Source organism: Canis lupus, chromosome X (assembly GCF_048164855.1).
Source record: "Canis lupus baileyi chromosome X, mCanLup2.hap1, whole genome shotgun sequence".
NCBI classification, from domain to species: Eukaryota; Metazoa; Chordata; class Mammalia; order Carnivora; family Canidae; genus Canis; species Canis lupus.
In genome coordinates this window covers 86,032,840-86,045,520 of record NC_132876.1, presented here as the reverse complement: position 1 = coordinate 86,045,520, position 12,681 = coordinate 86,032,840, and the positions used below count along the sequence as shown (strand labels likewise).

The following is a 12,681-nucleotide window of genomic DNA, read 5'->3' as shown; positions in this document are numbered from 1 at the left end:
CCCTGCTCCGTGACATTGTTTGGTCCCACTGCAGACAAACGGTGACTGTTTTTCCCTACTTGGAGCTGGTGAGACGAGAAGAGACACCTCCCTCCACCCCCGCCTCCTTGTCTCCGGCCCTGGGCGGCACACTCACCTGCACCAGGTCCGGTGTGAGGCGCTTGGCCTGCAGCCACTTCTGGAACCTCCCGGTTTTCCGCAGGATGCGCTCGATGCTGCAGGTCTTCGGGGCTGCCGCAGAGGCGCAGATTCTCCTGTCTGAGATGTCGCTTTGCTGTTTGCTCACCAGCCTGGAGACCTCCACAGGGCGCCAGGTTTTGGAATCATCTGAGTAATTTGCAGGGTAAGAAGGCAAGTAGTCGGGAGGCAGTTCGAGGTGGGAGGCCAGCCAGCTGTCAAACCTGGAAGAAGAACCCTTTTAGGATCTGGCTGGAGCTGGAGGGATGAAGTCTGGGTGTGTGTGTGGGGGGGGGCGGACAAGGAGGGACCAGCTGTACTGCCAGAGCCAGCAGAGCCTTGAGGGACAAGGAGACAGGGGACAGCATCCCGTCTGTCCCATTTCTCCTCCTTAGCCTGGGGCGTTCCAGACTCTTTCGGAGAGAAGACAATTTTTGTTTCCCCAAACTCAGGGAAGTAAACCTTTGATGTCACAAAAGGTGAGGGAGATACAAGCCAGACACAAACTTGATCCTTGTCATGCAGCTGGCACAGCAGGGCTAGCCATGGCTTTCTGGCTTCTTCTCCTTGTACAGACAGCAGCTTTACACATGCTGGTACCTTAGATTCTCCTCATACCCTGTCCCCACTTTACAGATGGAGAAACTGAGGCCTATAAAGCTTAAGGACCTTGCCTAAGCTCCAACAATATGTTGCCAAGCAGAGAGGCAAACGCAGGGCCCTATGTCAGCAGAGCCCATGATCTTTCCCCTTCTCTACCCTGGTTCTAGAAACAGCCCACCCTCAAATGGCTGGGTCTTGGAACCATAGTTCGAGAAGAGGCTTCTGGCGGAGCTCTGCCTCTCCATACTTCACCCTACACAGCCCCATCAATTTTCCTTTCTGTCCAAAGATTTAAGACATCTGTACCAACCAAGTCACAGGGAACAGTGGCTGCTAAATGGTCACCAAATTCAAAGCCCCCTGGGATCCAAGAGGTGTATAATTCCACACAACAGCCTGCTCGGTCCTTAATCCTCCCCAGGGGAGCAGCACTGGTCTATGACCACTTGCTGGTCTTCTGGGCGCCACCTTGAGCCTTTTCTCCATTCTTCTGGCTGCGTGCCAACATTTCCATTAGGGAAGAATGGGGAGTCTTCTGATTTATGTATGAAAGATTGGTAAGGTAACGTTTACTTTCCTGATGAATAAAATTCAGCTTCTAAGTAAGATGTGTTCTATATTTAAGGAAGAATCTTTAACTTCTTATTTTTGGGCATTATGGGACCACCTCATGATCATGACTTTTGGAAGAATTAGCATTTGGATTGGCCCTGAAGGCTCCACTGGTTTGTTTTCTCACTTAAATGACACCACTTCACTCTAAGAGACTGCAAGCTTCTCAGAGAAGGTACTCCAGCAGAAACTGTCAATTAGCACCTTCCAGAATGCAGCAGTACTATTCAAAGTGCAGTAGAAGTAGGCCCAAAGAATTCTGTTCAAAGACATTGCCACAAATCTATTTAAAAAGATGAATCATTATAAACTAGCAGTGAGTCCATTTCAGGGCATTTTCATGGAAATGATCCTCCCCTCTGAGGGGTTAAGGAAGGGCAGAGGACCCTGAGGCAGACCTGTCTGCTTGTTTCTTATAACTGCTCTTGCTCATGGGGGTTCAACCCCCTGGAAGGCCTGTGACTGAGAATTTATAATAGGTAGCTCTCTTAGATACTGATCGTAGCAACGAGTGTATGAAACACTTAAGCACACCAGTCACTTTGCTCGAGGCTTCGTGGGTAGTATTCAGTTAAACCTGGCAGCAAACTGGTGAAGTCAGTACTATTCGTAACCATACAGGTGAGGAAACTGAGGCACAGAGAAGTTAAGTAATTTGTCCAAAGTCATACAACCAGAGATTGGAGGAAGTGGCATTCAAGTCTCCAGAGCTTGCAATTTCAAGCACTTTGCCATTTCCTGGTCCCCTGACATCCTTTTTATGACTTCATTTTGGGGAACAGATAACATTATTAGGGGTTGCTAACAGGGTCTGAAATGAGAGGTGACCTGTAACGGATGCCTGGTGCACATTCAGAGGTGGCTCAAGGCATCCCATAAAAACTGACTGAGCACAAATACACAGATTTACAGGCCACTTCTCCCCGACTCAAAGTGGTAATAAATTTATGGTATTGAATGGAAAAAAATGTGTGTGCTGACAACTTTGATTACCTACTTTATCGAGCAGAAAGGTGTCGGTGAGAAAATGAACCCTGCTCTTTTTTCACTAAAATGTTAAAATCCTAGAATTTGGAAAATTGCCAAACAGAGTATTCTAATATTCCTTCTGAACTGAGATCATGGGCATGTTCAAAGTGAGGCTGGCCAAACTCCTTGTTAGTTCGAGAGATGAACAATAAGTATCATAGTTTCCAGAGGTGGAAGCAAGCAAAAAGGTCATGTGGTCCAATTGGCCACAGCCCCTCAACATGAAGGACAGAGTGGAGGTGTGGGGGGAGTGACAGTGTCGCAATGAGAATGGAACACTCTTTGTTCATGCATGCTCCTCATGCTTACATCCAAACAGTCTGTAGACATGCCTTCCTAAATATTTCTCACCTCTCTTTCCTCTTCTCCATTCCTCAGCTCTGCCAAGACCCTTAAAATATCTAGCGTCTTCCCCAAAGCTCTCACTACTTAGAGCAGTTCACAGCGTCCTTTCTGGGCCAATCTCCTGCTGCTCCCCTTATAATCTTGCTTTGTTCTCACCAAACCACTGATCATTCTCGGCTAAAGCCACATCGTTTTGGGCCTCTGAACCTCCACTCACCTTGTCATGTGCCCATCCCTTTGTCTGAGATACTTCCTTCCACCTTCCCAGTGTAATCACTGTTTTCCCGGTGGAAAGTAAACTCCTCAAGGCTGGGACTGGGCTTCCTTCAACATGATCACTCAGTGCTTAGCAGCTTGCTTGGTGCCAAGTTAGTGCTCGATGCATTTTAGTTGGATGGATGAATAGACGGATGGATGGATGGTTATTTGGATGTATAGATGAATGATAAGTGAGTGGAGGGATACATGGAGGGCTGGCTGGCTGGCTGCAGAGTGAAGAATGCACGGATGGATGCCTGAATGAATTGGTAAATGGATGGATGGGTGCATGTGTGGATGATTGAATGTGTACGTGGATGCTTTTGCCATTAGCTCTGGGGCCCTACAGATCTTGAGGCCTCTGAATTGATTCAAGGATGTGAGTTAAAGCAATACTTACTATCATATTCTGAAATGAAAGAGACAGACAAGGGCAAGGGAGAAGAGAAGGCAAAATCAGGTCTAATGATTTACTTATTTTACTGTGAGCCCTCTACTACTCAGAAGTATTTAAACATCCTTTAAGGGAAACTTTTACACTGTTGATGGGAATGCAAGCTGATGCAGCCACTCTGGAAAACAGTATGGAGTTTCCTCAAAAAAGTTAAAAACAGAACTACCCTATGACTTAGCAATTGCACTACTAGGTATTTATCGAAAGGATACAAAAATAATGATTTGAAGGGGCACACGCACCCCAATGTTTATAGCAGCAATGTCCATAATTGCCAAAATACGGAAAGAACTCAGATGTCCAACAACTGATGAATGGATAAAGAAGATGCAGTATATATATATATATATATATATATATATATATATATATATGCACAATGGAATATTACTCAGCCATCAAAGAAAGAAATCTTGCCATTTGCAACGACGTGGATAGAACTAGACTGAATCAGAGAGGGAGGCAAACCATAAGAGACTCTTCATAATAGGAATCAAACTGATTTTTGCTGGAGGGGATGGGGTGGGGGCATGGGGTACTGGGTGGTAGACATTAAGGAGGGCATGTGATATAATGAGCACTGGGTTTTTTATTATTATTATTATTATTATTCATGAGAGACCCAGAGAGAGAGGTAGAGACATAGGCAGAGGAAGAAGCAAGCTCTTCAAGGGGAGCCTGATGTGGGACTCGATTCCAGGACCCCAGGACCATGACCTGAGCCAACGGTAGATGCTCAACCACTGAGCCACCCAGGTGCCTAGAATCCTGGGTATTATGTAAGACTGATGAATGAATCACTGACCTCTACCTCTGAAACCAGTAATACATTATATCTTAATTAATTTAATTTAAATAAAATTTTGAAAAAATAAAAATTAAGTGCCGTTAAAAAAATAAACATCCTTTAAGACTTTGGGAGTGGGAGGTGGGGATGTAAGGTCAAGTGAATACAGTACAGAAGGTGAGGTAAAGCACCTGTCTTGGTGAGAACCCAGGTATCCCTAGGAGTGACTCTGATCAGAATAACCCCCACCTCCACCTTTCTCCCCAACCTGTTACCTTCACATACACAAATACCGATCAATAAGTTCCTGGTAGATCTTGCCAGTTGGTGTGATCACTTAGGATTTCACAGTTAGGTATGTTTTTAGTAGGAAGACTATGTCAATCAGGTTTACTCTTTTTCTCTGGTTTCCCTTAACTTTTTCATTCAGGATTTGAAAGTCAACAAGGAATGCATGGGAAAACTGGTACTGAAAACACTGAAATGTTTAAAGGTTATAGGCTGGGTATGGGAAGCATCAGTTTATCTTTAGCATTCTTGCCAGAGAAGATAAAGGATAGAAGGAAAGATGACATTCATCTACCAATTACGTGTCTTCAGCTTCCCAGACTCCCTCTCTGCTGCCAGACAAACAAGTATTGTCCAATCCTTACTGAGGTCCTCTCCTGGAATGCTAATGTTTCCCTGGTTATAGCATTTTGGCCAAACATCTGAGAGTTTGGGCTGGGCTTTTCCCTAAGGTATCATCACAGTCATTTGTAGAAGTGAGAAAATATTTGGTGGTGAACAAGATGAACAAACTCTTAGGCAACGGATATGAACTTGTGGACAGTTTAGCAAACAAGAAATAGAAATGGCCAATAAGCTTGAAAAAAGTCTTCAATTCAGAAGAAATACAAATTAAAAATAGTAGTAATATGAAATATTTGTGAGTGTGCAAGAAGTGAGCACTATGGGTAGACATCTCCATTTGGGGGGATCCCTGGGCGGCCCAGTGGTTTAGCGCCTGCCTTCAGCCCAGGGCGTGATCCTGGAGTCTCGGGATCTAATCCCACATCGGGCTCCTGGTGCATGGAGCCTGCTTCTCCCTCTGCCTGTGTCTCTGTCTCTGTCTCTCTCTTTCTGTGTCTCTCATGAATAAATAGATAAAATCTTAAAAAAAAAGAAGAAGTCTCCATTTGGAGATATGTACATATATAAAATCTTCTAAAACTGTGCTACATTTTGTGACCCAGAAATTCCACTTTTGGGAGTTTGTCATAGGAATTTATGATTGATGCACACAAAAATCTAGCAACAAGGATGTTCAAACATAACACTGCTTATAATACTGAAAAGAAGAAAAAACCTAGTTGTCTCACAGTAGTGGATTAGTTTTATAAATTGTGGCTGATCAATGCAATCTAATACCACAAAGCCATTAGAAATAAAATTGTGGATGTGTCATTTGCAACTGTCTTCTCCCATTTGGTGGGTTGCCTTTTTGTTTTGTTGATGGCTTCCTTCGCTGGGCAAAGGCCTTTTATTTTGGTGCAGTCCCAGTAGTTTAATTTTACTTTTGTTTCCCTTGCCAAAGGAGACATATGTAGAAAAACGTTTCTATGGCTGATGTCAAAGAACAGTTACTAATGTGGAAAGGTGTTCCTGACATATTGTTACATGAAAATGTACAGGAAAGTATACACACTATGATCACATTTTTGTTGAAAAAAATTTTAAATCCATACTTAGGAAAAAGGTGGTGAGGATATACACCAAGGTGTCTCTTGGTGGAGGAATTATACATGATTTTCATTTTGTGCTTTCTCTGGTATTTCTTGAAAATTCTAAAATAAACAGATAGGACTTTTGAAATAAGGAAACAGTTGCTGACTCTGTAAAGAACTATAAACAAGTGCAGGTTCCCAGACCCACTCACTGCCTCTCTCTGCTGCTTTGAGCTTCAGGAATGTGCGTTCTCAACAGGGAGAGCCCTAAACCCCAACCTGGCCCTCCCGGTGCTTTCCTGCTTGTATCTGCACACGTCCCTTTCAGGCGCACATGGAAAATAAATTCTGAGGGAGCTGAGGTAATATCCTGAACTCGAATGGGAACACAAACCTATTTGGGGAAATGTTTCCTGGATTTGGCCAATACCTGCCTGGTGAGAAAAACCTTCATTTATTGCCACTTGGCGAAGAGTCAAATGTAAGATCCATACACTCTTGTTTAGTTACCTCGAGGAGGATGTGAACCCAGAACTCTCCTTCTGTCGAATTCCATAATGTTCACCCTCCTTGGAAAATATGTCCATATTCTCCCTGCTTCCTTTCTCTGAGGAATCCGCCCCATTTCACCCATGTTCTTGGTCCTCTCCACCCCATTTCTTAGGCGGGAAATCTTGCGTTCACTTTCAACATTTCCATCTTTACTTTCCGTCGGGTTGAGTTGGTCAGCAAAACGACTCTCTAGCTGAACTGACTGGCATCCTTCCTGCCCTGCTTTGCTCCCACTGACCTTTCTCCTGGACTAGGAAGGATGATCTGGCCGCCCCTGCCAGCATCAACCAGTCCATCCTGCCACACTGATTTCCTTTTTAAAAATTATTATTATTTAAAAAAATGTTTTATTCATTCATTTGAGAAAGAGTATGAGCAGAGGGAGGGGCAGAAAGAAAGGAAGAAGTAGATTCCCCACTGAGCAGGGATCCCAATGCAGGGCTTGATCCCAGGATCCTGAGATCATCTAAGATCATGACCTGAGCGGAAGGCAGATGCTTAATGGACTGAACCACCCAGGCGCCCCTTCCTACACACTACTTTCCAGGAGATCCTTCCAAAACACAAATTTCATCGTGTCTCTACCCCACCAAACTCCTTCACCATTGCCTGAAATAGAGGTTCCCCAGTTGAGAAGGTCTTTCAACTTTTCACCATTTGAAATACTTAAAAAAACGTCTAACGAGGAAAGTCCACATCAATACGATATCTACCATCTAGCAAAAGTTCCACATTTTTGACTCATACTTTCTATTCATTATATCTGTTTAGAAACTTAGTTGGATAATCAAATACATCTTAGGTTAATACAGATTGGAAATCAATTATTGTAAATTAATGCTGTTTGCTTGGTCACCAAATCTTACATGCCTAAGATAGGTCCCTGAGGAAGGCTGAGGAGAAACAGCCTATTACAAAGGGTCTTTGGTATCAAAGAGGTGTGGAACCACTGGCCCACAGGTGAGGGTCTCAAATCCTTGGCATGGCTTTCAAGACGCCTGCCCCATCTGCCTCTTCCAATCTCCTCCTTCTGCCACGCCTCCACATGGGCCCCATGCTCTAGCCACTAAGTGCTTTTTGCCTCTTTCCGCACTCTGGGCCATTGCTTTAGCTGGTCCTTCTACCTTAAGCCCTTCTCCCAAATTTCAGGTCATTCTTTAAAGGCATTGCTCTGAATGCCTTCGCTGGTCCCCATTTGGAATTAATATTCCCCTCCGTGGAGCTCCTGGAGGTCCTTTACATTTCACTTCTGGCCTGCATCAGACCAGGTCTTATTATTGTTATATAAACAAATTATCTTATTATTGTTAACATGGCTCCCTCCTCCCGAACTCCTCGAGGGCAATGGCCAGAGTTATAACAATGTCACTAGAGCACCTGCCAGGTCTTGGCTGTGGTCAAGACTCATTGACTATGTGTTGACAGGTTTAATTCCAGACTGCGATACCATCCTTTGGTGAGATCCATGTGAATCACCATTTACCAAAGTTAGGTTTTCCTCTGATCAGAAAATTTGTTCAGAAACTTTGGAGCAAACTGCCCTGGTTTGAGTCCCGGATCTGCCACTTACTAGGTGGTGACCTGGGACAAGTCACTTAATCTTGTCATGTTCACTGTCTGAGTAATGAGTGTATAACATTAACTCCAGGATGGTGATGCAGAGTGAATAAAAAGAGTAAAATGTCGGGCACTTGGTAGGCCTTCTAATTAATTTTATTTCCCTCTTTTTATGAGAAATGAACTTGGTAACCTCAATAATCCTGGGCTACTCCATTCATAGAAAAGAACACTTTCAGCTCCCACTTCAAAAGAAAACTTTGGATTTAGCATTTAGGGTTAGAATTCGGCTTCATACCTCAACCCCTCCCCACCCCAACCTCAACCCATCACCACTATGATTAAATGACTTTGCATCAGCTCCCACCCATTAATTACATCCCGATTCATTTTCATCAAACTCCTGGACATCCTCACGTGAAGGGAACCGGATTTTGCCCCTCCGAGTTATCTAATGGAGATTCTGACCTGATTTCTTCTTTAAAGAACTTCTTGCAAATTGATGTCCCGATGCAGGCATTGCATTTATCAAGACCGAGGAAAGTCCTTCCAGAATTGTAGCTGGTTCTGATTCGGGGCACCAGAGAAGGAGAGGGAGAAGCCAGCGAGGAGAAAGAACAGCTCAGGGCTGAGACCCACAGCAGCAGGCCAGGCCGGCCTGGCCAGAGGCTGGCAGCCTTAGGCCCCAGCTGGGGCTCCATCTCTCGCTCGGGATTCCAGCTGCAGCCTTCAGCTGCCCACTCAGGGCTGCGCAGAGGTAGGTCTTGGCAAAAGAGAGGGGGCCGGCTTCAGGACGCTGACCCCATCCCAGCTTCCCCACTTTCTGTTTGAGGATGCTAAGGAGCTTGGGGCTAATGGGGCTGGAGAGGAGGTGAGGAAGTCCATGGAGGATGCTGATAACACCGTTTCCAGAGTTACTCTTCCTCTGTCTGGGGCGGCTGCCACACGCTGGGGAAGGGCTGACTGGCAGATTTCGGGAAGGACAATGGTCAGGGCTTCCCTGCGCAGTCCTTTCGACAAACACAGGATATCCTGGCTGGGCAGGAAAGGTCCATGCAGGATGTGTGTCCAACCTGGATTCCACCTGGGAGTTTCAAAGGATCCTGAAGTCCTCCACCCTCTACTGTTTCAGCTCTGGGCACATCTGTCCTTATGGATCTCACACACACACACACACACACACACACACCAACCTCCCCCCTCTGCAGTGGATACTTTGGCCTGCCTCTTGACTAACCATACCAGCCCCACTTTGATTCCATTTGGCTGGGAAATAACTCAAGGTCAGTTTGCTGGCTATTAGGTGGCACACTGAACACTGATTCGAAGAGCAAAACCTTTTGACTGCTTCGGGTATAGAAAAAATGTAAGTTAGTTCGTATCTCAGCTCCTCTTACAGACCAGAGAAGGGAGGGGAAAGAATCTGGTGGCCTCTGAGGTGCTGAGGGAGCACCAGAAAGATTCTTCTGCGTGCCCACAGCTGTGTCTGTCTCTACCTCCTCTGCCCGCAAGTCCCTCTTTCCTTTAGCACCCCGCCGCACTTCTCCATGGCCAGCCTGACCTGGTGGCATTTACTGCCACACAGTTGCCTTCATCCTGACAGCAAGATAAGAGCCACAGCACCAAGTGGAAGGGTGTGCTAATTTAGGAATAGAGAGAGCAAATGAGGACCAAGTTGGGGCAGGCAGGCTTGGGATAAGAGAGGGGTGTGTGTGTGGCCGGGGGGAGGGGGAACCAGATAAGAGGGGGCCAGGATGGTCTAGGGAGAATTGGGGAATTTTGTTAAAGATTGGCAGGAAGAGTGGACTAATGACAATTCTCTGATGACTAAACGAGTGCTTTTAAGCTCACTGTCTGTCCTTCTCAGGGAAATGTTTGGTTGTTTGTTTTTGATTCTAGAGTTGCAGGAATTCCTCATATATTCTAGATACTAGTTCTGTGTTGTATATGTGGCTTGCAAATATTTTCTCCCAAGTGGTGACTTGTCTTTCATCTTCTGAACAGGGTCTTTCACAGAGTCAACATTTTTAATTTTTTTTAAAGATTTTATTTATTTATTCATGAGAGACAGGGTGAGAGAGAGAGAGAGAGAGGGAGAGAGAGAGAGGGAGAGAGTGACTGAGAGAGGCAGAGACACAGGCAGAGGGAGGAGCAGGCTCCATGCAGGGAGCCCGACATGGGACTCGATCCTGGGTCTCCAGGATCAGGCCCTGGGCTGCAGGCGGCACTAAACCACTGAGCCACCCGGGCTGCCCAACATTTTTAATTTTGATGCTGCCCTGTTGTCAATTTTTCCTTTTATGAATCATGCTTTTAGTGTCAAGTATAAGAACTCTTCACCCAAACCTAGATCCCAGAGACTTTTCTCCTATAATTTCCTTTTTTTTTTTAAAAAAAAGGATTTATTTATTTATTTATTTATTTATTTATTTATTTATTTATTTAAGAGAGAGCATAAGCAGGGGCAAGGGGTAGAGGGAGAGGGAGAAGCAGACTCCCCACTGAGCAGGGAGCTCCACGTGGGGCTCTATCTCAGAACGCTAAGATCATGACCGGAGCCAAAGACAGACACTCAACTGACTGAGCCACTCAGGTGCCCTTCTTCTATGATTTCTTATAAAAGTTTTATATCTTACATTTAAGCCTATGGCCCATTTTGAATCAGTTTTTGTGTAAGATGTGGTTAGGTCAAGCAAGGTTCATATTTTTACCAATGGATATCCAACTGCTCCAGCACCATTTATTAAAAAGACTACCCTTCTTCCATCGAATTGCTCTTGTACCTTTGTCAAAAATCACTTATCTGTAATTGTAAGCAGCTCTGTCTGGATTCTCAATTCCATTCTATTGACCTATGTGTTTCTCTGTCAGTATTACACAATCTTGATAACAGTAGCTATAGACTACGTCTTGAAATTGGGTAGACTGATACCCACAACTTTTTTCTTCTTTTTAAAAAATTATTCTAGCTATTTTAGTTCACTTGTCTTTCTATATAAATTTTAGAATAATCTATATCTACAAAAAACTTGCTGCAATTTTGATAGGGGTTGAGTTAAATCTGTATGTTAGTTTGGGGAGAATTGACATCTTTATTAAGCTGGGTCTTCAGTTGCGTAAACATTTATGTCTATTTATTTGAATCTTTTATTTCTTTCATCAGCATTTTGTAGTTTTCAGATCTAAGTCTGGTACATTATTTTAGACTTATGCTTAAGTATTGTAGTTTTGAAGGAACATTTGTAAATGGTGCTGTGTTTTAAATTTTGGTGCCTAGGTGTTCATTGCAATTATATAGAAATATAATTGAGTTTTGTATGTTGATCTTATATCCTATGACCGTGTTGAAACTATTTATTAGTTCTAAGAGATTATTTGTAGATTCCTTGGTATTTTCTATGTAGATTATCATGTCATCCTCAAATAGGGAGTTTTATTTCTTCCTTTCATCAGTATTTTGTATATTCCAAGATTCGAGTCCTATAAATGGTATTATATTTTAAGATTTGGGTTTTACATGTTTACTGTGAGTTGCTTTTTTGTTTTTCTATTTTCAATTTCATTGATTCCTGGTCTTATCTTTATTATTTCTTTCCTTCTGCTGGCTTTGGATTTATGGTGCTCTTCATTTTTTAGTTTCTTGAGACAGGATCTTAGATGATTTGACAACTTTCCTCATTTTAATGTAAGCATTTTACATTATGAATTTATCTTTTGACACTTTATTAACTGTATCCCACAAAATTTGATACGTTGTATTTTTATTTGCAGTCAGTTCGATGTACTTTAAAATTTTTTCCTTGAGGCTTCTTCTCTGACACATGAATTATTTCAATGTGTGTTGCTTAGTTTCTAAGTGTTTCGATGTTTTTCTTTCTGAAATTGACTTTTAGTTTGATTCCACTGCAGTCTGAAAACACATTCCATATGATTTTAGTATTTTTTAAAGATTTTTTTATGTACACACGAAGGGGGAGGGGCACAAGGAGAGGGAGAAGGACAAGCAGACTCCCCTGCTGAGCAAGGGGCCCAACTCGGAGCTCGATCCCAGGACCCAGAGACCATGACCTCAGTAGAAGTCAGAGGTTTAACTGACTGATCCACCCAGGTGTCCTTGGTATCAATTTTTTTATTTCAAATTTGTATAGGTTTGTTTATGGTCCAGGATGTAGTCTGTCTTGGTGTATGTTTCATGAGCTCTTGCAAAGAATGTGCACTTTGCTCTTGATGGGCAGAGTGTTGTATAAATGTTGACTGGGTCTTGCTGGTTGACAGTGTTGTTGGTTCTTCTATATCTTTGGTGATTTTCTATTTCGTTGCTTATCAGTTGTGGATTGACTATAATTGTGAATTAAAAAAATTTTTTCTTTCCATTTTATCAGTTTTTGCTTCACATATTTTATAGCCATCTTGTTTGGTGGACACATTTATGTCTTTATGATGAATTGACCCTTTTATCACTATGTAATGTCCCTCTATGTCCTTGATAATTTTCCTTGCCCTGAAGTCTACTTAATATGATATTAATACAGCTATTCCCATTTTCTTTTGATTAATGTTTCTATGGTATATGTTTTTCCATCCTTTACTTCCAACCTAAT

General features: G+C 43.2%; 1 protein-coding gene and 1 long non-coding RNA gene across 2 annotated transcripts in view; one reads left to right on the top strand and one right to left on the bottom strand.

The window, feature by feature from the left end:
- DIPK2B (divergent protein kinase domain 2B) overlaps positions 1-9,057 on the bottom strand; it is a 45,026-nt gene extending 35,969 nt beyond the window's left edge. The window contains exons 1-2 of the mRNA XM_072817243.1: positions 8,549-9,057; positions 137-401 (exon numbers count right to left, since the gene is read on the bottom strand). Of these exons, the coding sequence (XP_072673344.1) occupies positions 137-401; positions 8,549-8,781 (498 nt within the window). The 5' untranslated portion in view covers positions 8,782-9,057. The remainder of the gene's footprint in view (positions 1-136; positions 402-8,548) is intronic.
- Positions 9,058-9,324: 267 nt separating this feature from the next.
- The window catches only part of LOC140628166 (uncharacterized), a 45,453-nt gene continuing 42,096 nt past the window's right edge, over positions 9,325-12,681 (top strand). The window contains exon 1 of the long non-coding RNA XR_012026546.1: positions 9,325-9,446. This is a non-coding gene — a long non-coding RNA (uncharacterized lncRNA). The remainder of the gene's footprint in view (positions 9,447-12,681) is intronic.